Source organism: Notamacropus eugenii, chromosome 4, assembly GCF_028372415.1.
Source record: "Notamacropus eugenii isolate mMacEug1 chromosome 4, mMacEug1.pri_v2, whole genome shotgun sequence".
NCBI lineage: Eukaryota > Metazoa > Chordata > Mammalia > Diprotodontia > Macropodidae > Notamacropus > Notamacropus eugenii.
In genome coordinates, this window is record NC_092875.1 from 111,134,017 (window position 1) to 111,159,834 (window position 25,818).

At 36.6% G+C, this 25,818-nt stretch overlaps 1 protein-coding gene across 2 annotated transcripts in view; it reads left to right on the forward strand.

The window, feature by feature from the left end:
- The window catches only part of ADCY8 (adenylate cyclase 8), a 387,812-nt gene that overhangs the window by 235,036 nt on the left and 126,958 nt on the right, over positions 1 to 25,818 (forward strand). The window contains exon 8 of one of the 2 annotated variants that reach the window (XM_072603060.1): positions 10,408 to 10,605. The exons of the other annotated variant lie outside the window; for it this stretch is intronic. Within the exon in view, the coding sequence (XP_072459161.1) occupies positions 10,408 to 10,605 (198 nt within the window). The remainder of the gene's footprint in view (positions 1 to 10,407; positions 10,606 to 25,818) is intronic. 2 annotated transcript variants of the gene reach the window in all.

The following is a 25,818-nucleotide window of genomic DNA, read 5'->3' on the forward strand; positions in this document are numbered from 1 at the left end:
CTTTGGCTTTTCCAAGTCTCCAATGTAAAGGAAAGGCTGGAGGGGATGGAGATAAATACATTTTTCATAAACTATTTTGGATTGTGAATGTACATTAAAACCAGATTTATAGCAGCTATATAGCCTGCAAGCAATGCTATACAAAATCCACAGGAATTGCTGAAAACTAGTCATTGTCAACAATTACAAACAACTTATTTGAACTGCACCCCTCTACCCCCACTCCACCCTAAGAAATTGTTTGAGAGTTCTAGACAGACAAGAAACTGGAAACATGTTAGTTAACTAGTTAATATGGTCAAAGACATATAAACCTTGAGTTGGGTGGAAGAGTTGATTTAAAAGGGAGTGGGGATGGGGAGAGAATAAATCCAGGATTTCATCCTAAGGACTGCTTTCACTCTAAAATGGTAGAAGAAGGGGTAAATGAATGAAATCTTAAGAATGAAATATAAAATCTTTATAATAAAGCATTTAGTTATTCCCACTCATCTTTTACTCCCCCAAACGATTTATGAATAAGACATAATAAGAAACTTGAATTAAACTAGTTAAAGTAGCTATTATAAGTCATTTACACTAAGGACAGGCTGTCCTTGTTTTACCTTTGACCTGTACTTACTGCCTGATCTATACTTACTGTCATGCAACCTTTCAGTGACTCCAGGCATTCCTCTATAAATTGAAGAATAGGTACTGAGAAGGCCTTGTCCTCAAGGAGCTTATGTTCTATGGGAGAGATAACATATATTTGTGTAGATGTAAATCATCAGGTATATATGATAAATTTTATATCTACATATATGTGTGTGTATGTATAGATACACACATTCATTCATATCTAAAGACAGAGATGTGTACATGCAATAGGTAACTTTAGAGATCAATTCACTAGCAATTAGGGAGACCAAAGAAGCTCTTGAACTAAGTCTTAAAAGAAACCAGGGATGCTAAGAGGCATATTTTTTGGTAGAAGAACAATCCAAGAATGGAGAACTCCAATGAAAAGGCATGGAAACAAACTGCTGATAGTGGTCTTAGGAAAGAAATTGATTAGACCATTTTCCATGTAGCAAAAATGGTATTCAGTGAGGTTAGGGATGGGGAGGGGACTTTTTTCCACCATTTTGCCCCCAAGCTAATAGTATAGGTAAAGCAAATAGAGAGTCAGCTTAAGATCCAGAAAGGCCTCAATTCAAATTCTTTCCCTAATATTCTGGTTGTGTGATCCCGGGCAAATTGCTTAAACTCTTTGTTCTAGGCCACTCTTTAAGACTAGAAGTTGCACAGACTTGTGTTGTCTGGAATTAGCAGAGAGACTTTCTTCACCCAGGGAATTTTCCATTATCAGTGAAATCACAGGTCTTATTCTTATCCTCTCTCTTTCTAAATCTCAGTGCTCTGTGTATATAATTGACATTATGAGTGACAGGAGATACAAAAGAAATAATAATAATAAAACCTAGTTATTGTATCTGTTTTCCTAAAATATTATAAATCTTTTATTTGTTCTCATTTTCATGTCTGCCTATAAGATGGCAAGAACCAGTTATCCACTATCATTCATTTCACCACTTGCAATATCCATAATTCCATCACTATGGCCACTCTTCTACATTTTAGGTCATACTCTTCTAGAGTTGTTATAAGTAGAAAAGGAAAAAAAAATATTACTTAATGTCTAGCTTTCTGGAAATGATTCTCAGAACTCATCTAGGTTGGTTCTCAGGCACAGAAGGTAAAGACCTTTGATGGATCTGCTAGAATTTGGTCTCTACTGGTGTAGTTTTCCAGAATGCAAGATCATATAATCTGGAAACCAGGGTAAAACTTTAGTGGTGGCCCCTTGTGGAAACATTAATTAGAACATTTACAAGTAAGTTAGTACTAAATTTGTAATCATTGTTTGAATAGTTTAGTATACCGAACACCATATTTTTAGAGCAAATCAATTTATGTGCACAATATGTAATATAATTTGGGGTTCTTAAACCATCAGTGACTTGAAATCTGTAAAGGGAGAAAATTTGATTTGATTCAGTCTAACAAACATTTATTAAATATCTAATTTTTTCAGTTTGATGTGCTGAAAAATGTAGGTGTTGGATTTAAAGTTTAATTTTTACCAAGTATTTATTTCTTCCTTCTCCCTAAATGGTTTTTCCTTCATTATTTCAACATTTTATCTGTAGTCATTTGAAAAGCTCAATAATTCAGACCCAAAAGAGGTCCCTTGAGATTTTTTTTGTTTGTATGAATTGTACAGCTTGCCAGTGTCTAGCTATTGAGTTAATTGGATGATTATCCCATTTCCAGTTGACACTGTGTTATACAAAAACTGTCGGTGTTCTGATGAGTAACAGATCAGATTTATTTCTGAAGAGCTTGGTAAAATCAATCAGGATCATGATAGAAAGCACAGGATAAGCCAAAAAAGGAACTCATCTACCAAACCTAGGCAAAAACTATCAGCTGAGACAAGACATGCAGTTTCTAAAAGACATTTGGCCAACCCAACTGGTGCTTGATCCAGATATCAAGTGTCAGGAAAAGCCTACCTTTACACCACTTTGAGCAGATTATTTGGAGTTGATGATTTAAAAAAAGATAGCTTCTTGTGTTTTCAGAAAATTGAATCATACAGAACAAACAACTCATGGTCTCAACCATCAATATCCCTATAATAAAACATTGATCATCCACTAGTGAAGGGATACAGGCTGTGCAGACAATCCTTATAGAGGCAAAAAGACCTGAGTTGAAACTGGTCTCAGCAAGAGCAAGTTATTTGGCTAGGCTCTTAACTCTGGATAAGTGATTCAGCCTCTGTGCACCTTAGTTTTTTCATCTGTAAAATGGGAATGATAATATCATCTACCTCTCAGGATTGTTGGGAAAATAAAATGAGATCATATTTGTAAAGATTATATTTATAAATGAAAAGTGCTATATAAATGTTGGCTATTTTAGTTGTAGTAGTAGTAGTAATAGTAGCAGTAATAATAGTAGTAGTAGTAGTAGTTAGCAGTGGTAGTAGTAGTAGTAGTAGTCGTAGTAGTAGTAGTAGTAGTAGTAGTTGTAGTTGTTGTTGTTGTTGTTGTTGTGCCTTGCCCAAATAACAGAGCAAAACAATCCAACAGGGACCATAGGTAGGAACTATAATGTCAAATATATTCTTGCTATGAGTTTAAAGTATTCTCTTTTCTCTAATATATATTCTGGGTTGTAAAGCTCAGCTGTCAATAGGAAGTGTGTAGTAATCACATTTACTTTGATAAGACAGAAAGTTTGAGATTCAATCAGCTACTATATATGTTTACAAGATGTTTAGTTGAATACTCAAATGAATCTGTGATTTCATCAATTTGGAGGTTCCTTCTAACAATGTATTTTGAACCCATTCACACCTGCCCATCCTGTGCAGCATTGTCTGTGTCCTCCCATATGATCATCTCAAAACATCCAAAATACTTGAAACCTTCTTCAATTTCTCCTGACATTCCAAGTTGACAGTAGAGCACTCAGACTCCCTACCTGTTGTCTCTCTCCATTGCCCTACAGCTAGCCCATCATCTCCACCTAACTTAAATTTCTCTGGTCATATTTTCCACTCCTGTTTATCTTTGAAGATGTTCCTTAGTTATGTAGTATAGACTATTTATATAATCCACAATAAACCTCTTCATTACCTTTTGGGCACTTGAACATTTGTTCAAGTCAACAAATATTTATTAGTTAACTACTCTCTAAGACATTTATGGAAGGTGATTGGGGGAAATAAGAGATTTAGATAAAATAGAATTCCTGCCTTCATGGAGCTTACAATTGTAGTTGAAGTAGCTACCAATAGTTACTCAAGTTGGAGTTTAACACATAAACATAAATAGCTATAATAAACATAAGTTGTGTTTTAGAAATTAATAAAAGATGCTGCTAAGGGAAATTCAAGAGGAAGGAAATGACTAATAGGGGCATCAGGGAAATCTTCATGAATGTGGTGGAATTGGATTTGGATTTGATTTTAAATCATGCATAGGAATTCAATAAGCAAAACAAACTGCATAAGATTCAAGGAAGCAAGTGTTACCAATGGAGAAATCATGCAAGTCTTTGTGGATGATGCACATTTGAGTAGAATTCACCAAAGAGAGAAAAAGAAGACTGTCTTTGGGTAGGGAATGGTATAAGCAAATGCACAGAGACATGAGAACCTAACGAGTGTTTGAGTATTGAGAGAGGGAAAAGGAGAAGAATAAAGTATAAAGCTGGATAAGCCTAGATTAGTACGCTGGTGACAGGCTGGTTTTCAATTCAATTTACTAAGTACCTTTTTGATCAAAGCATAGTCAAAACCATGTGATATCTCAGGAAATATTCTTTTTCATCAAGTTTGTACAAAATTATATGCAACTTCTCATTTCAGCCAAGAATTTTCCTTGAGAGCTTATGGATAGAAAGCATCCTTTTCCAAAGTCAGAATGGAATTTAAAACCTGATCTTTTCTCAGTTGTTAGATCCAGAAAAGCTACATGTTGGAAATAGACTTATAGAGAGGTCAATAAGTTTGTACAAAGAATGGAAATCCTTGACTGATGGATGCTGAGCAAGTTGGTTAATTGATTATCTTAAGGACAATCAATTCATTAGACACAAAGGACTGAGATGAAGTATACTCTTATAGAAATGGGGATGGTAAACCTCAGAAGAGAAGTAGTATAGTCATTCCAGTAGATGCCTCGGGTTTAATATCTCTTAATATTGGAGGTAGCAGCATCAGTATAATGACATTGGACTCAGAGTCTGAGGACATGATTTTGAATGCCAGCTCTAGTCTTTGTTAGCTATCTGGCTTTAGGTGGCAGCTAGGTAGCACAACAGATAGCAACCAGGACTAGAATCAGGAACACCTGAGTTTAAATCTAGTCTCAGGCACTTACTGGCTGTGTGACCCTGGATAAGTTCCTTGACCTGTCTCAGTTTCCTCATCTAAGAAATGGGGATAATAATAGTACCCTCCTACCAGGGTTGCTGTGAGGATTACATGAGATAATAATCCTAAAGCATTTAGCACAGTGTCTGGCACATAGTAGGTACTCTATAAATGTTAGCTATTTTTATTGTTATTTATTTGGCATGTAACAGAACCCAGACATGATTTGGCTGTCCTCTATATTTTATCCAGTTGTGGGTACTATACTTTTTGAGAGACAGGAACAAATTAGAGGGTATATGACAGAGAATAAACAAGAAGGTGGCCCCTTGAAACCATGCTGTATGAAGAATTGTTGAAGGAACTCCTGAAAAAGGGAAGACTAATATATTACTATTTCTGTATCATGTGTCTTCAAATTTTTAGGAGTTGTCATTTGGTTAAAGGAGTGAACTTCTTCTAGCTCATCTCAAAGATTAGCACTAGAACCATTGGGTGGTTATTTGCTTCAATGAAAATGATTTTTCCAGTAGCTAGAGCTATGTAGCATTGGAATAAACTACTTCACCAATGAATGAGCATCCTACCCCCGAGAAGTATTCAAAGAGAGACTGAATGATCACCTATCAGAGCTATTGTAGAAAGGACTCCTATGTTGGTGATCTTAGTAGACTAGATGACCCCTGAGGTCCTTTCTAATTCTCAAATTCAGCGATTCTATGGTTAATGTAATAAGATGCTAATTTGCTCAGTATTACCTTGCAGTTTAATGCCAAAAAAATGCATGTAGTTAAAAATTCTAAAGACTTTCTGGGAGTAACTTTCTCACTAGCAGGATCTGGTTTGATAAATGTCAAAATCTGTGATTATTCATGATGTCATATGATATATACAGAAGGTGAGTTTTCCATGGATTACAAAGGGGGAAAAAGTCAGATACAAAGATGCAATTGACCCTTGCTTCAACTCCATAGATTTCATGCACTACATATGAGATTAATGGTTTCAGAAATGTAAGACTGCTAAACAGCTTAGCACTGACATAAATTCTATCAAACACTACCAATCTGGAAAGACTTTGCATCCTGAGCTCAGTTATAAGAAATACTTTTGTTAGCTAAGGAGCAGCCTGGCTGAGCAGGGAAATCAGCACCACAAAATTGTTATCGGGCAGGACGGACGATTCAGAGTCAGAACACCTCACAGAGATCAGAGACAAGGGCATAAAACAGTTGCTGTTGCACCTACACATAGGGACTTTTTTTGAAGTATTATCATATAAAAATGAATATTTATATAATTATCTCTTTTTGTGGTGGTTTACTTAGAGCGTTGAAGCATTAGAAGGAATTTCTGTGTTCAGAAAACTAGATTCAAACAGGGCTTTTTTTTTTCTTTTAAGTTGTGCCAAGGCCAGTTCTGCATAAGCAGAAAATTTCTGGATTTCTTGAGTAGCAAAAATACTGCTCTCTGTCACAAGATGCCAAGGTTGGTGTAATGGAAAGAGCACTGGTTTGGGCATCACAGGACATGGGTGGGAATTCCAGCTCTGCACCTTAGCATCTAGGTGACCTTCCAAAAGCCCCTTAGCCTTACTGGTTCTCAGTATCCTTATTTAAAGAAGGGAGGGGTGGGGTTACATGAACTTTGAGGTCTCTCCTAGCTCGAAATGTAAAATGTTTAATGTGAATATTCTTTGCTGTGTGCCTCAAATATGAGAGGCCAGTTCTGTCCCATTCATCATAACCCTGATTTTCCCATGTGTAGGTACAAACTTCCCTGGAAAAAAAAAATCTATCACTAGTCTCATGGCATTTCCTTCCATCCTCATCTTTCCACTTCTTTTATTTCGCTCTTCCTGAGCCAATTACATGAATTGGTCATGGAAGGGATAGTTCCCCACAGTTCACAGGTCAGTTTCAGTTGGAAATAGTATCGGAAAACTGGTGCTATTATCTAGCATGTTTCTGAACTAACTCAATGTTGTATTTCTGTGAACTGGTGAAGATAAAGCCAAATGCTGCTGCTAGATGTTTTATTCCAGTCTAACCACAGCAGAATAAATAAGGAAAAGTGTAAATTGTCCCAAACACTCCATGCAGATCTCCCCATTGAAATTGATAATTGATTAGTATTTTTTTTTTAATTGTTCTTGCTAAAACTGAATGTGTAGTCAACTCACAATTACCTTCAATAATGAAGGGGATCATTGACACGGCCAATTCCAAACCATAAATGGTACATTAATTATTGATATCATAGAACATATTATGGGATAACTTTGGCAGCAGACTGCCCTGGTGATCTTTCTCCTCTGTCACTTAAGCTAATGCTAACATGATTTTGCTTTCCCTTGGCCCAAACCCACTACACAATTTGGGTTAGAAAACCAAGAGCACACTAGAAAGAGACAGAGAGAGAAAGAATGTTTTAACCACAGTGTGTCTCTGATAATCCAGTGTATGTAGTCTATACGTAGTGATTTAGAGATGACTTTCTGGACAAAGTATTTGTCACTGCCTTCATAGTAGCAGATACGATTAAATCAAGAAAGGCATTCTGATTTAACTTAGCAGTTTTGACAAAATGCTTTTTTTCGTAATGCCTCTGATAAGAACATTTTAACAATGACAACAAAAAGTTCTATCCTTCTGCCTTGAAATGAGCAGTTGCATCACTAACCAGTAGCATTTGGTGGAAGTCTTCAATCAGGGCATTTCCATTGGCCTGTTGCCAGAAGCAGTAACAACCAATGAGAACTGAGCCCTTGGCCACAGGACACTTGGCCTTATGCTGGATTTCCTGCTAGTCTGCCCTAAAGGAGCTGGAGGTATGACATCCTTTTTGTCATATCCCTCAAGGTGATCCTGTGAGAACATGTAGGTGACATGCCTACGACAGCATATTTCTATTTTGTAAAAGGAAAACTTTAAGGGGAAACATCTTTGTTTTGAAGATAGATAGATGATAGATAGATAGATAGATAGATAGATAGATAGATAGATAGATAGATAGATATATGTATGTATATATTCAATTCCATGCATATTACTGGCCACCAAAGTTCCAAATGATAATTGGTGGCAGCAGGATCCTCATAGCTAAAAGCTACTTAGTAAAATTTTAGCCCAACCCGAGCTGCATGCTCTTCCTTCATGCTTCCTTGAAAGGGAGCAAAATAACTCCAGGCACCTACCTGAAGCTCCAGAAGCATTTTTCCTCAAATAATCAACAGCAAACTTCTGGGACAAAATCAAAAGCTACTGATCCCCTGCCTCCAGTGATGTTGTTCTGATAAGTACTGAATTCAGAAGAGAGTAGAGGAGCACCTACCTTTTCGGCTTACTAAGACTTGTTTCCCTGTCCTCTTTTCCCACCCAGATGTACTTCTATGCCCCTCTCTCCTACCACCCTGAAACATCTATCACTTTTTTCTTTTGCTTGGAAGTTTATATTCACTAGTTCATTGTGCAAAAACACCCCTTTCACAAAGTTCTAGACCAAGGATGAGGAGGTTTCCTCAAATTCTCCCAGAATTCTGCCATATACTACTTATAGGACCTAGTACAAGTCATTTACTCTCCCTGTGCCTCAGTATTTCTTTTGTACAAAATGAGAAGTGTAGCCCATCACCTCTGAAGTTCCTTCCCTGGGATCTATGACCCCATAATACTATAACTATAGCCCTATTGGAGCTCCTAATTAAAGTAAAACTAAATGTATTTCCACAAAAAAAAAAGACAAGGGGTCCTGAGGCCGTATAAGATCCTGTCATTTATTCAGAGTAAGCTTTGGCTTAAAGATAATGAAAGCAACATTGGACCAGGAAGTGCCAAACCTACTCCTAGCTCAGTCACTCATTGACTTGGATGTGAGTGCTTCTCTTTGCCTCAATTTCCCTTTTCTCAGAATGTGAGTTTGAGACTCAGATTTTATATTTATGATGCTCTGATAGAACTCTGACTCATGCTGTGGACTGGGATACCAGTTCTAACTCTAATTCTACAACCCTGGGAAAGTTATTCAACTATTAGGTCCTTCACATCTCAGATGAAGACTTAGACTCTAAATCCATTCCAGTTTTAAAATTCTCTCACTCTGGACACTTTGCCCAATATAATTTGTTCCCTTAAATAGAGTGCCAAATGAGATGTTGGGAGAATGGAGTGGGTCAACCATGCAGTGATCCAACATGGTATTCTCTACCCTGCCTCCCTCCACTTTCATACTTGAAGTATCAAATCCCCATCCCCCAGAGAAACCACCTCAAGGGTAAAAGAGCTACATGGATCATTCTAATCTGTTTTGACCAAACAGTACTTCTTGTCTACTGTTTTGAGATGAGCTGGTAACTGTGGCTGTCTACTCACCATATTGGGATGGAAGGTGCCAGGTCAGTTTTTATTCTTATGTCAGTTTTAGTATCCTATTACCAAGTACAGCAATCATATCATCTCTCAGTTACAAATGCCAAAATGGCAAGAGAATGACTCTGTTTGCATTTTCTTTCTCAAGGGATATGTTCTATATTTTATGAGCATATAAATTTGTAGTGGCTTATGGGCAAAAATGCCATACTCAAACAAATTTGAAATTAGATCTTCATTACCCCAGTGTCATAAAAGAGGTTGAGATTCAAAAGACTTGAGTTCAAGTCCCAGCTCTAACACTTACCATCTACCTCTGGGGCCAACCTCAATTTCCCTCTTTTATAAAATGAGGCTAGGAATGCTTGCACTTCCTACCTCACAGGTTTGTTGTAAACTGTGAAGTGCTACAGAAATATAAACTGTGTTTATTAACATTTTCTTGGCCATCTATCCGTCAAGAGTGCTAAAGATGAGAGTCAGTTCCAGGTAGAAAAAAAAAATGCAACATGGTGCTCTGTAAATTATCTCCCCCACAGCCAAATGAAAGACCACAGGAAGCTGCAGAATCTAACTCTGATTTCATGTTGGAGCAGATCGCATCTGTGGACTTCTTGGAATTTGCCTCTATTGGGTTCTTTGCTTTATTTTTTCTCTTTCTCTCATACCAGGGAAGGGCCCTCTTAGAGACCAGGCCCAGATCTGAGCTTGGGCAAGTCCCCTCCCTCTCTCGGCCACAAATTCCTCTTGGCCTTGATGATCTCTAAGGTCCTTTCCAGCTCTGACATGGTGTGTGTGATGCTATGATTCTGTTTTCAAGCATACAAACCTTTAACCAAAGGAATTCAGTGCACCTACACAGAGGGAGAAGTGCCCTCTCTCAAACGTGATGCAAAAGCAACAAATTGTTGTACTGTAATATGTTTCTCTGAAAGGATTTCTGACTTTCCGCTTCCCGTAGGTTTCACTGAATAAAAATGCATGGAATGCTATTACAGTTTGCAATGCGACATGATCTAAAAACATTGCATTTTTAAAAATTTTATTTTATTTTTTTTTAACCCAAAGGGGACTAGCAGGTTTATTCTTTGTGCATGTGCTTTCCCCTAGACTCTGGCTGCCCTAACAAGAAATTCAATAAATCTGCTTCCAAACCATCTTGCACAAGCTTTGCATGTCCAGTCTGGGCCTGAGGAAATTAACAAGAGAATAGAGAACACCATCGACTTACGGAGTGGCGATAAATTGAGACGAGAGCATATCAAGCCTTTCTCACTGATGTTTAAAGACTCCAGCCTGGAGCAGAAGGTAGCGGGGTCACGGTAGCCGCTTCTGTTTTACCATGTTGTAAATGTCCACGGGTATAAAGGCAGTGCTAGGGTCTAGCCTTGCTTTTAGTTTGGCTTTTCTTTTTCTTTTCCTTTTCCCGTTTTGGAATCATGAGTGAACTAAAGGCTGTGGAAGGAAATGATGGTTCTTGTCATAGGACCTATAGTAACTGAAGCAAAGATAATTTTTTTTCCAGGAGTAGCCACCTTTTATAAGGAGAAAAGAAAAGAAAGAATGCTTCCTTGAATCCGCATCATTTCTCCTTGTTACTTAATAGCCAGGTGGTATCTATGTTGGAATAAAATGGGAATGGCCAATTTTTACTCTCCCTATTCCACCTTCATCCCAACAGGGCCCTTCTCCACAGTGGTCAAATCCCAATAATTCTACCTGTAAAATCTGAAGTATAGCACATGAAAAGAGGCCAAACCTTAGAGTCAAGAGGACCAGGGGTCAAATTCTGTCTCTGGTCCATATTGACCATGTGACCCTCAACAAGTTAGGGCCCCAAGCAATTAGCTAAGATTGTAAGTGACAACCCAAGTGCCAATCTGCATTAGTGGATTTTCCCCACTGAGATTTTTCTGACTCCCATGACATCATAGGTTTAGAATCCTCCTCACCAAAAAAAGTCCTATATTTTTTGAGGTATACATATTGTTCTTCTGTTTTCTTAGTTGCCACTCAGTCTCAGAATGGTCTTTAATCAGTGCAGTCACCAACTGATATAGACTATTCACTTGACCCTCTACAGGAAAGGGAAGTAGGGAAGGTGAGATCTCAAGGCAAGGGAACAGGATTGCTCCTTAGCACTGATCCTAACCAACAAGCTTCAGCTCAGAGAGGCCAGGAGAGCCCATTATCTGCTGTGCTCCCATGCTGAGCATGAGCAGAGGCCTTAGGGAAGAACAGCAGGGGACTTTCCAGCTCAAAGATTTAGTGCCAAGCTCTGCTGAGCAATTCTGTACATCTTAGCTCAGCTGCCACAGTGACCATCCATCACTCAGCTTAGGGACCATCAAACAAGCACACATATGCACAGACATGTTCGTGGTACAGCTAGAATTTCCCTTTTTAAACCATCTCAAACATAAAAACTCCAGAAGGAAGACTCACTCTTGTTTGACTCCCAGCTTGAAATACCGAAGCAATACAAGGGAGAGAAAAAAGGCAAAATGGATTGCTACAAATTCAATAGCCAAGTCAGCTAAAAATATCAAGGAACCTTTGTCTTGTGAGTTTTAAAATTAGGTATACTTATTTCAGTTGGGACATCTAAAGAACTGGGAAACAAACAATGGTTTGTTTTGCTTTTTGTTAGGAATCTTTTAATTAGTCCTTCTAAGATCTCACAAGGAAGGAATGTATCTGGTACTGGTAAAGATTTTCTTGCTTGAGTTGTGAACTGCAGATTCTAGGCAAAGTAAATGCAAAGTAATTTTTATTTTTAGTGGCTCAGTGTACTGAGCATTGACACTCAAGTTAGGAATTTTCTCAATTAGGAGAATTTCTCAATTTCCTAATTTCTAATTAGGAATTTCCTAATTCCTAATCAAATTCATCCTCAAATACTTCCTAGCTGTCATGACCCTGGGCAGGTCATTTAACTTCTTTCTGGCTCAACTTCCTCAACTGTAAAATGGTAACAAAAATAGCACTAACTTCCCAGAGTTGTTGTGAAGATCAAATGAGATAATATTTTTAAAGTGCTTGCCACATGCCTAACACATAGTAGGTGCTTAATAAATACTTGGAGGTTGCTTTTGCTGTGCTTTTTAAAATTGTCAATTGTATAACTAAAGAGGCTTGTGAATTTCTCAGAGGAATAACCATTGTATGGGATTGGAAATTTTCAGTGTTCTCTGTAAATTCCCATGAGGTAATTGATTTTAATGTACTCTGGACAAGGAAACTCTGGATTGTAACTCCACCACCAATTAATCAATCAATAAACGTTTAAGTGGCACTGTGCTAAAGGCAAAGGATACAAAAAGAGACAAAAAACAGTCCGGGACCTCAGGTAGCTTACAATCTAATTCAAGAGAAAACATGCACACAAATATATACAAAGCAATCAAAGGGAAATGGAGGGGCATAATTGTTATTTTCATAGGAGCCTGTCCACACAGATAATTTAGGGTAGATTCCCATCCAAAATCTCTATTTTGGCTGTATAAATGGACTTTCATTGTTCTAACATCAATGATGTCTCTCAACAGACATTACACAGTTAAAGGAAGAATGAGTTGAAGATACTATAAAGATATTTAGCCCAGAGAAGAGAAGGGGTAAGGGCTTAGAGTGTGGGGGATGATTGACAGCTGTGTTTAAGCATTTAAAAGGCTTTCACTGGAAATACAGATTCAATTGGTTCTACTTGGCCCCTAAGGAAAGAATTAGTAGCAAAAGGTAGAAGTTACAGTGAGGCAAATTTTGGCTCAATAGTAGTCCTACAAAGTGGAATGGGTTGTCTTGAGAGGAAGGGAGGAGGGGAATTGGGAGCAGCCAGGGGCATTGCCAGGAAAAGTAGGTATTCTTCTAGTGGACCACGGAAGCATCTCCCCAAACCCTCTTTCTATTTGCTCTTTTGGAGCTATTAAAAGCATATGGAAAAATGTCTAATTGTGTAACTGGAGGTTGTCTAGTACTGATCCCAGAAAAAAAAAAAAAACGGAAAGATCCCTTAGAGGGTAAATATGGTTGTTCCAATTTCCTAACCAAGGAGAAGTGGAAGTTCAGGTCCCAGGTCTGCCACTGATCTGCTGTGGGGAAAAAATGATTGAAACACTAAAGCTCAGTAACCTCCCATGTAAAATGAGAAGGTGGGAGCTTAGTATTGCTTGGACAAAGTGATTTTTTAGGTTCCTTCCAGTTTGAAGAATAAAATTTCAAGTTTTCTTCTTACTATTGAAAAAATATTAACTCTGGAGTCAGAAGACCTGGGTTTAAAATCCCTGTATGACTTCTGGCAAATCAGTTAATGTGCTAGGGCTTCTCTTCTTATAGCTAAAATTAAGGGTATGCGCTAGATGACCTCTGAGGTCCCTTCCACCTCTAGAGATACAATCCTATGCATCAGTGTGCTGGGAAATGTTTAAAAATGGTCTCTCAGACCAATTATGCTTGATATACTTTTAATCTTAATGCATTACTAATATTTCTCATCACTTTCTTGAATATAAACCATCAACAAAACAATAAATCCTGCCCTAATATACAGCTTGCTTATTTCTTAGATGTAAATGCTTATACTGAAGATTTAATGATCAGCAGCTTTCTCAAGCTGGATCCAGTACACCACCAGGACTCTAGGAATATCTAGGATCTGCCTGGACGATTGCAGGACTTTAGTTGTAGTTAGTTGTAGGGGGCTTCTCACATCACCATGTACTTTTTTGCCCCATTGTCTATCCTTTTATCTTCCACCACACACCTCCCAGATCTGGTACTTTCCTAAGCAAACTAAAAAGCATTTTCTCTGTTAAAAAAAAAAACATTTTTATGCAATGAATTTAGAATTGCAGTCATCATGTAAAAGTGTATTTCCTAGTGAGGAAAAATGAGAATGGACATAATTAATTTACCTTGGTAATTTTCTCAGAGAAAAAAAGAATATATTCTGTTTGAACAATAGTCTAAGAAAATGTAATGTGACATGCTATGCCTCCTTTTCTTCTTTATTAATGAATCAAGGCACAAACACACACAAAAGACTTGTAAGCATTATTCAAATTTTCCTTATAATCAGGCATTTTATTTCATAAAATTGGCGTTTCTATTTTTAAAAGTTTTATATAAAAATAAGACTTTCATTCACAGAATAAGAATTTTAAAACTATTTTTGAAAGAATGTGTATATATTATATATATCATAATTTTTATAAGAACTGTATTTTTAGGAGAAAGCCTCACAAATATAACATATACTCGCTCTTGCATCTCTTCTTCTTTTAGGCCCACATTGAAATTTAGGGTTATGTAGCTCTACGTCAGGGAAAGCAAAGTGGCTTGTTCATTATCAATCTCTTTTCCTCCTTGGTTAAAACTCTTGGTGGGGTGGAGATAAAGGAATTGCTATTTCTGAGACTTCACTTAAGTGTTTGCATGTACCTTAATACCAGATATTTCCATTAAACAAACATTTAAGCATTTACTATTTATGAGGCACTTGCTTAGTGGCCATAAGCAAGTACTCACCTACTTTCATCACTACTTTCATTAAATGATGCTAATTGTACTAGCAAAGTCCTGTGATATTAAGATGGGAGGGAAGTGACACTATTTTGGGTCACAGTACAACCAATATCAAGGAAATCCTACTGATCTTGGTGAAAATCCACTAGGAAAGAATATGACTACAACATGGAAATAACAGTCACAGAAGAAATCCTCACAATAACATATGGGACAAATAGTCATCTATCTTCTACTTAAAGTCTTTAGTTAGTTCCAAGTGATAAGAAGATTTGCTTATTTATTTCTTCTGTTATCAAGCCTCAGTTTACTTCTGCAACTTTCCAGTCATTTCTGGTTCTCTCCACTGGGGCAAAAGAGAACAGGTCAAATTCCTTACCCACATAACAGACCATTAAATACTTCAAGTACACATTGTTCATAACCTCATATCCCCTTCAAGTCTTCTCTTCTGTGGTTTCAACATTCCTACTTCCTTTAACTAGATCTTCCACTTCAAGATCTTAAGAAAGTCCCTGATAGTTACAGGGGGAAAACAAAGCATAAGTCCTGAGTCTGCTAAGAGGTTCTTATTGATCCCTCTCTCAATCAGGGCATCCTCAATCCCCATGAAAAGAATTGTAAACTTCATGCTTTCCTTGAAAGCAGGAAGATTTCCTCTTCACTCCCCCTTCACTCCCACAAATCCCAGCGTTTAGAAGTTGGTCTGGTGGGACTCTGAGCTTCCTACCATTCTGCCCCTGACTCAGAGGAAGTCTAAACAAAGGGGACAGGGGTGAGATTTTCAACTGAAATCTTCCAAATCCCACACAAGATCCTATTTGTTCAGTAAGCTTCCCCAAAATAGATGGCCACATTTGCTTAAAAAAAAAACATACTCCATGTCTACAAGTCTCTTCCCATGGGTTTTTACCTGCAAAGCCAACTGCATAAATCTAGTCGTTTCATTCCCAAAAGATGCAGATATTTGCCGTTGGTTCCCATGATTAAATCAGTGTTCTTTTCCACATGTAGTCTCGGTCTCCAGTCTACTATTTACTCATTTGTTTCAGTATTTGACTCTTTGTGACTCCAGTTGGGGTTTTCTTGGAAAAGAAACTGGAATGGTTTGCCATTTTCTTCTCCAACTCATTTTACAGATGAGAAACTGAGGTAAACAGAATTAAGTGACTTGGCCAGTGTTATACAGCCAACATGTGTCTCAAATGGAACCTGAATTTACTTCTTCCTGACTTCAAGATCAGTTGCCTGTTATCTGGTGCTGTGCTATATTAGGATACACACTAGTAATAAATGTCATTTGCTCTCCAAGAAGTCCCTTTAAAATGCTAATTCATTTTTTGAATAACTAACTTGGAGGGTCTGAACAGATTCATCCAAGGTAAGAGCTGTAAAAAAATTAATTTTAAGAGGATTAAGTGCCATGGGTCAGGTAAGAGGATGATCTGGTTTTATTTTTTGTTTTTGGGAGGAAGAGAGGAAGTTACTGTTGTAGTTATTAACATAAGGGCTCTCCACCACTCTACCATCAATCATTCCTTTTGCTGCCTTTACAGAATGGCATCTCAACCACAATATGATTTTACTATATGCACTGAGGACAAAATCATCACTCCATCTTCAGTCTAGACAAGATAACAAGAAATAATGAGCCAACTTTTAAAGATCTCAACTCAGTAGATAAGAACACCTGACATCTATGTGACATTTTAACAGTTACAAAAGCACTTCTGTCACAGCCTCATGAGATAGGTTGTCAGAATATTATTGATCCCATTTTACAGCTAAGGAAATGAAGGTATAGAGAGGTTAAAATACGTTCCTAGGTCAGACTGCCTGCAAGTACTGGAGCTAGGGCTTGAACTCAAGCCATCTGGTTCTAAGACAGATGAACCATCTTGCTTCTCTTACAGCTACTTCCCGAGTTGGTCAGTCATTAACACCAATTATCAAAGCCTGCCACAAAGGGGTTGTAAACTCATGCAAATGATCCTTTTCATAGAGGATTTCCTTTTGCCAGACTAGAAATTCCTCAAGAGAGCTCTTTTTCTGTACATCAACAGAAATGTGTACTAAAAACCTAGATTAATGGAAGTGAGGGGTGGGGGTGGCAAAGAACATGAGTATTACAGATGTTTGTTGATCCTGGAATTATCCTGATTGTAAGGTGCCCTGTCCATTACCAGGACAGTTCTCTTTAATATCTAACTGTAGACTTCAGAGTTGGCTATAAGTTCATATCTCAGAGCTATCATTCCTCATTTCTCTGCTAAGAGAAATACACATCCAATAAAGTTTGGTCTGGAAGAGTCCATTCAGATTTCATATGAAAGACTCAGAACAGTATAACCGTGCAATGAAAACCATGTAGGTTTGAAATCAGAAGATGTATGTTCAAGGCCTTGCCCTGCTATTTAATAGACTAGCTGTGTGACCTTGGGTTAGTTACTTACCTTCTTTTGTTGACACATTACTCATCTGAAAAATGAAGAAGTTGTACTAAATGATCTCCAAGATTTCTCCCAGATCAAAATCTGATATCCTATGAATCCATCTCAAAGATTATAAAAGGAATATATTTGCTTAAAAGTTAGATAGTCGTTATTCAGTCTGCCAGTATTGCATCAGATATCCTCAGAATAAGATAACCTCTTTAAAATTAGGTAGATATTTGAAATCAGAATTGACTTTTCCTCTATTTAGTTTTTTATGGTGTATTTTAATAGCATCTTAAAGGGCTTCTTGATATTAGATGTTTTGATTGTACATTTTCTAAAAATTCTCTCCATCTCATATGCAAATGTCTCTAAAGAATGAACCTCCTTTCACTTGGCAGTCTATTTCTTCTATGGCCTTCTTTTGGGATTAATCAATAGGTTCAATTCTCTTGGCCTTCTCATTTTAGGATATCCTGAAGGACCAGTTTCTTTTGTGTGGTGTTCAGTTTAACATAGAGATATGGACTCTTAGTTGATCAGCCCAGTTATTACTCAGATACTAGGCTGTGAGAATATTGAGAGTGTGGTGGACCTAAAGAAGCCCAGTGGGCATAATTCCAAGAAACTCACTATTGCTATATATCATCACCATTTTGATGATGAAATCAACTGGATTCTGTTGCTTCTTTGAGGAACTATGGAGAGACATACGTAATCAGGAATGGGTTCTAGTTTTGAAAAAATACATCCTTCTTATGATCTTTCTTACAAGGGTCAGTTTTCTGAGAATTATTATGACTTACAATTGATCATTCCTATCATCCTTACTCTTATTGTCTTCCCATATGGAAATTTACTGTCATTGTTATGGCACTTGATCCAATGACCAATAACCAGTATCTCTAAGAATAATTCTCTCCTTTGAAATAAAACTTTTCAATTTCCATTCTTTATTTTCTTTGTATCTTCTTATAAGATCTTTTAGGGGGGAGCAAATAGGAGTTCAGGTTTTAGGTCACAGAAAATCTTGAAACATAATCAAAAACATTTTCTTTTACCCATGACTGCTAATGACATTAATGCTAAACAGTGTATTTAAACCAATTAACTTAACAACTGAAGTGAAAAGATAATTCTATTCCATTTCTTTGCTAATATTCCTCCTCATTAGCTTATCAAATAAGGCACATAGAAAGTCAGCATGAATAGTTTCCACATGAATAATCCACATAATCATTCATGTAGATGAATCCAAGAAATATAAAAATCTGAATTTGGTATTCTTCACTCTAGACTATGAAAAAGACCTAAAGCTGTCTTCCTAGGCACATGTGTACATCCATGTGTTTGTAGATATTAGAACTATGTGATTAATTCAAGACAAGTCAACAACAGTCTTTTTACATATCTCTTAGATGCCCGTCCCTGTGTTATATCTCAGGGATATATTTGGTGACCAAAATATCACTAACTACAAATATCCTGCTTGGAATCTAGATTCAGTTTGAATGAAAAAAATAATTTTTGATATGTCACATAAGTAAGCAAATCTAAAATAAAAAATTGCAAAGGGTTCCAAAATATAAGACGTAAAAATGTCTACATAAAGCATTTTGCTCTTCTGGTAAGTAGCAGAGATCACACATGAATGAAAGAACGTATTATCCAAAGCCTCAAATGAATCTAGCAGTTCTGGAAATCTATATAATGCTTTAGCGATTGTTTTAAAAACCTCTTTGATATGTTATTGATGGGCAGTGAGATGGTGCAGTGGAAAGAGCATTGAGATTAGAATAAGGAAGTTTCATGACTTTAAACTTGGTTTAATTAGCTGTATGACTGAGCAAGCCACTTAACCTTGTTAGCCCCAGTTCCCTTATTTGTAAAATGAACTGGAAAAGGAAATTGCAAACCACTCCAGCATCTTTGCCAAGAAAACCCCAAATGGGGTCATGAAGACATGAACATGACTGAAACAATACAAGGACAAAAACAAAATGATATTGATGGTGTTAAGTTCCTATTCTAGTCCACATTTAGGCAGATAAATTCAAATAAGTTGAATCTTCTAAATGTTTTTGGCCTCTTCTCATTTGGCCCCATTGCTATAGATTCAAATCTGGACAATGCCTCTATAACCAAAGTATAAGGAATGATGTAGACAGTTAATCTAGTTAGGATGTTTAAAGTATTCTCCATAATAATACTACTTTTTATACGTGAAAGTATTGACTAAACCTGAATTCTTAATGAAATGCAGGGGTTCAAATTCAAATGTTATTCTAGAAATTCAGATGTATTTTCATTTCATCCATGACCACTGATGACTCTTAAGACATAATAAACTTTATAGAAGAAATAGAACAAAAAAATTTAAATTTGATAGTCTACCTTTTTACTAGCCATCTTTATCTATGGTAAATATACACTGCAATTATATTTCTTTAGTATTAATATAAAAAAATTCTAAAGGTAACATTTATTTTAAAAATAACTTTTATAAGAAAATAAGATTATGTTACTATGTCAGTTGCAAATGATGATTAATTTAGGTAACTACAGGCTAGACTGCATCATAAAATGTGAGCGCACTAAAATGGTGTTCATTGGTCCTGAGAAGGTGGTAATCTATATTGTATTTATTCTTATTCCATTGGTGGTTTCTTTTTAAAGGATAAATTTGCTGGGTAAAGATAAAACAATGAAGCCAATCAAATCTTATATACACAAGGACATCAAAGTAAACATTAGGTCAAACACGTTTTTGTTCGTCTACATGACCACCCAAATAGCTTTACAGGAAGAAGCTAAACCATTTTTGTGGGTGGATCTATCTACATTTTGAAAGACTTGCTTGTGGTATTCTACCTTACCAGAAATTAAATAAAGGAAGAAAATCTAGAAAAATAACCTTCTAGTACTTATCTTCAGTATTCAATATTGATTGTCTGCCTAGGCACACATGTGTACTCACATGCTTGTAGACATTAGAGTTACATATTCAATGTAAGTTAACAGTCATTTATGAAGTCCCTAACGTAATAGGCACTATGTTGCCTGGGGATATAAAAATAAAAAATGAAGCAATCCTTGCCTTCATAGAACTTACATTCCATTCAGATAATTGCAGCATTTACATTGACATTGGTATATTTGATAATTAACTTCTTAATGAGGCCATCAGGGAGTATACATGACTGTCCAGGCTAATGAAGAGAGAGTTAAGTAGATTACTGTATCTTAATGAAACCTGGATTTGGTGTAACTTTCATAAGGCAGCAAATCCTAAGTCTTTTTTTCTTCTCCACTTTTAAAATATTTGGATATTTTATAAAGGCACAACATTAAGTAATCAAATGTAAGTTTGACAGCTTAGCTTTGAAAAGTCCCAGCAGAAGCAGCTCAGTCTGCTGACCATAGCAGGGCACTAGTCATGAAAAAAACAGCATATTATTGAGGAAAGAGCATTGGATCTGAGTGACTTCTAAGTCTCCTGTTTAGGCAGCAAGGCAGCACAGAGAATAAATCACTTGGTTCTAGAGTCAGGAAGCCCTGAGTTCAAATTTGGCCTCAGGCACTTGCTAGCTGGGCAAATAAACTTCAGTCTACCTCAGTTTCCTCATCTATAATATTGTCATAATATTAGCAATTATCTTCAGGTTTGTTGGGAGGAAAAAATTTTCTATTTGTGAAGTGATATGTAAATGCTAGCAATTATTATTATTAATTATAGCTGTATGACCCTGAGCAAATCACTTTGATTCTAACCTCACCAGCAAAATGAATGATTAGGCCTAAGATCCCTAAGGTCTTTTCTGTTCCTAAAGTTCTATGTTCTTATGACCTTTCCAGGCCTAACATTCTCTGAGTACATGAAATACGCATCTAGGAAATGCTGATTGTTTTCTCCCAGAGATAACATGTTCTGTTTTGGACCTACTAATTATAAACTGGAAACCCCTTTCCCCAAAAATCTATGCACCCTTCTTTCACAAGTCACAGCAAATAGTTTCATCCCTGGCATTACTTTAGTTTGTCTCCTCACCTCTCTCATTTGAAAGTTTCTCCCCCTATAATACGAGACTGTTCTCCAAAATGATCATTAAGATTGCCTCTAACTTCAATAGCCTATGAACTTATATGTGATCTGTCTTAGGGTTCTTTTCACAATATGTTCTTTGTGTAGTTTACACTCTTCTGTACCAAAGAAACAGGTCATCCTATTTACCAGCAGTCTGAGGTTCAGGCCTACAAGAATTGAACAATGCTAAACACTATAACACATTAGAAAACATAAAAAAAAAATCAGGGCTTAAAGGAAAAATTGCAGACAGTTTTTGTACCTTGGAATTGGCGAATTATTTGTAGATTTTATTTAGCTTCTCTATAAGCAATATGAATTTCCTTTGAACAAAACAGTCCAAATAAATGGGAAGACATCTCTCTTACTTGTTTTTTTTCTCCCTCTCACTTGCTATCTCTCTTTTATTTCTTGCTCTGTCATAAAACTAAGCCTTGCTGCCCATCTCTGAGATGACTTTTTTGCCTTCAAGAATTTAATATTTGAAAGCGAGTCAACCAAGAAACTTACATGATTTAAAATGTTATTTCCACTAATATCCCCCAAAGGAATTTTTAATTTTCTGCTAAAATATGTGCTGGTTTTTGTTTTTATTTTTGTTTCCAACTCACACTGTCTATGGTATCTGGCAGGTACCTTTGCCATGAGCTATTGATAGTCAATTTCAATCAGCTGCCCACTTCTATGAGAATGCTCAAGTGTCCTTCTGCTGTATTGCCTGAAAATATACCCATGGCTATGTAGTTGTATTCCAGTTAAATAAGGTAAAAGTTAGAAAATAATAATAATAATGTTAATATTTAACATTCTTCTGGATGTTTATCATCTACTCCACATCACTGCCAGGTTCAAGAATGAATGTGGTAGGAGATAATGGAGCAAGATTTAAAAAAGAATTTAATCTCCTCATCCTCACTTTTCTGATAATACCTGCCCTGGATCTTTTTTTGGTCCTAATCACACCATCTTTTTTAATCACAGTTACTTGTGTACATTTTTCTCCCATTAGATAGTCCCCATATTGAGAGCAAGTCCTGTGGCACATTTAATTTTTTTTTTTTTTAATTTCCCAGACCCAAGATGGCCTCCCACTCAGTAGTTGCTTAATGTTTACTAAAAGAATATTCAATGAATGAATGAAAGAAGTCTAAAAATCAGAAAGCTTAGCTGTTCTTGGGATTTGGCATTTTTTTAAGTGAGCCAGTCAACAAGTTCACTACATGCCAGGGATGTATTAATTTCAAGGGATACAAAGAAAAGAAAAAACATAGTCCTTACCTTCAAAGGGATTACATAATTAAGGAAAACACAATATTAAATGAACAAAATAAGAATAGTCTGTCCTTTATATAAAACTGGAAAGTGTAATCTTTTCATTAATAACTTATGCATTTGAGGAGTACGAGGTAAAAACACCTAGGCTCTCTGTCTGTCAATTCAGTTGCCTTGTTCATTGACCAGCCATTTCATTCAATGAAAAATTTCATCTCACTCTTTGTTGGCTAAAGTGAGCAATCAGAAATATTGAAAAATTTCAGAAAATAGCTGGAGACTTGTGAAACTAGATTAAGAGTAAGCATCATGTTCTTTAGAGTTTCTCAGTCCAGTTAACTTGTTACCAAGATAGTGCCAGATTCTGATCCTAGATTTAAATGCCATTTCTTCCTTGACCTGGTCATTGCTTCATGTAAATAAGAGCCCATTTTATGACCAAGCCAAGAGAATATCCTTATACACACTGAATTATCTCCTCTCTTTATACTTATAACCTGTTTCCCTGACTCTGGCTATTACTTTCTTAACTTGAAAAAGTAAAGGATTAAAGGGAGAAAAAATCAAGGAGCTCAAATTACTTCTTGAGAAAATTTTAAATGTTGCTTTGTGGGTTCATCAATCTTGGAATGGCAATGATTGTTGTCATTCAGTTCTTTCAGTCCTGTCTCACTCTTTGTGACCCCATTTGGGGTTTTCTTGGCAAAGATACTGGACTGGTTTGCCATTTCCTTCTCCAGCTCATTTAACAGAAGAGGAAACTGAGGCAAAGAGAGTTAAGGGACTTGCCTGGGGTCACACAGCTAATAAGTGTCTGAGTCCGGATATGAACTCAAGAAGATGTCTTCCTGACTCCAGTTCTGGCACTCTATCCACTGTGCCACCTAGTTGCCAAATGGCAGTGATTAGAGTGCTAAATTTTAGACAGGAAAAAATCTAGATTATACATAGAAATTAGTTTGTTGAGAACTTCACTTATAGAGTTGTAAATGAGACAATGCATGTTCCCTACTGAGTGCTAGGAGATATTTAAAAAGCCCATGGATGCATGTCTTTTAAAATTTGGGTACATTAATGTCTGGTGCATCAATGAGGATGGGGACTGAACAAGGTGTCTAATGAAAGGTAGAGCAGTGCACTTGGGGTCAGGGAGACCTTGATTCAAACTTCTCCTCAGACACTTGCTAGCTCTGTGACCCTAGACAAATCATGTAACCTTCTTCTGCCTCTATTTTCTCTGTAAAATGGGAATACCCCCACCAGTCTCACTGGTATCATGTGAGGATCGCAAGGAGGTGAGGCTGAAATAATGAGTAAAAAGTGCTTTACAAAGCTGAAATCAATAAACAAAAGTGAGAGATGATGATGACGATGATGATGATGATGACGACAATGATTCCATAGAATGAGCATAGTGTTATGGTTCATCTAAGACCTGGCTTTGCCATTGTCAGCTTTATGACTTTGAGTAAGTTATTTAAATTCTCAGTCTCAATTTTTCTTCTAGAAAATGAGACATTTGGACTAGATGATAAAAAAAGAACTCACATTTATATAAGCATTTAGCATTTTACAAAGCCCTTACCTCCTTTTGAGGAAGTAAATAGGGAAATATTATTAGTCCCATTTTATAGATGAGGAAACTGACTCTCAGAAAAATAAAGTGACATCCAGTGTCATATTGTTAATGCTGAATTTCAAACTGAGATCTTCTTAATAAAAGACCAATGCATTTAAATCACCCTTTCTCAACAGCCAAATGGACTTTGTTTTTTTCATCAGCTCACTCTAAAGTTGCAGATAGCATGCTATCAGAGCTTGCCATCTGTGTGACTTTTGTCTATTTTTTCCCAAAAGTTCACCACAAGCAATCTACTCAATAGTCTGGAGGTCTTTCTCAGTTTTTCTCAAAATTTCAAAGGTGCCAGTATAACCCTCTATAGCTGTCCATCTATCACCCCTCGCTCTTCCCACATGACCAGGCATATTACATATACTAAATGATCTCCAGACTCCTTTATAACTTAGACTCTGTAACTTTATCCTTGTGAATTTACAGTGAACAATTGAGCATTGAAAAACTGAGAGTCTGATCCCTCACTTTGAATTCTAACCATTAAAAATAAGATCCTAAATATACTCTTACTGTGACTTTTCATCTGTGTGACATTGGTGAAATCACTTAACTACCCTGGGTCTCAGTATCCTCAACTGTAAAATAAATAGACCAAATGATCACTGAGATCTCAAGGATACACTGGTAAATGTGTAATAGCCAGCTTCTCCCTAGACTCACTTTTAAATGTACACTGACTTATTCATGTTTTCTGCTTTACATCCTTAAGTCTGAACATTCAACAAAATAATAACTCAATCCCTGGTTTATACCATTTCCATGGTATGAATGCTCACACTGAAAATTTAATAGTCATTTCTGCCAAGCCATCAGTTCAAGCTAGCTCCAGCATATCCTTTCTAGTTCAAAATCTATGATTATTTGAAAAGGTCAGCATGTAGAAGGTTGGACAAGAAATTGCAATTACTGTTTTCCCTCTGATCTTTGAAGACTTAAATGAATATACCCTAAGAGCAAAATAGTTTCCAAGATGGTTTTGATCATAATAGCCAAACTGACCCTTGTTGGTCATATACACATTGGCACAACTGGCAAAGAATGATTGATATTTTTCTCTCTAATAATACCGCCATGTAGAAAGATGACATTTTTATTGTGAAATATAAAGTCAGAATGATTCTTGGAATTATTCCATTGTTTTACAAGTAGACGCTACCAGTCTCTACTGAAGTCTTTCAGTCATGAAGTCACTCTACACTAATATGAAAACAACCTCTGCATTGTTTTCAGAGAGAAATACGCAGAAAACAAATTTCCCCTTTCTCCATCTCTAACCATAATTGCCAAGGACGATAATGATGAGAGACCAGCTAGCAAGAAGACCTTAAGTCTAAACTGCTGAGATATAGTCCATTAGAAACCTTTTGATAATGAAATGCCAAATAAGGGAAAGAGAAGGAGAAAGAAATATGGGAAAGGGATGGAGAAAGAGAACAAAGGGGAAGATGAATTTTTTAAAAGAAAAACAGCTACTCACATTTATTTAGAATTATTGTTAAGAGAGATTTCAAATACTACTGAAAAGATAAGAAATAAAAAAAATAGAATGCAAAGTTTTCTGCACTGTAGCC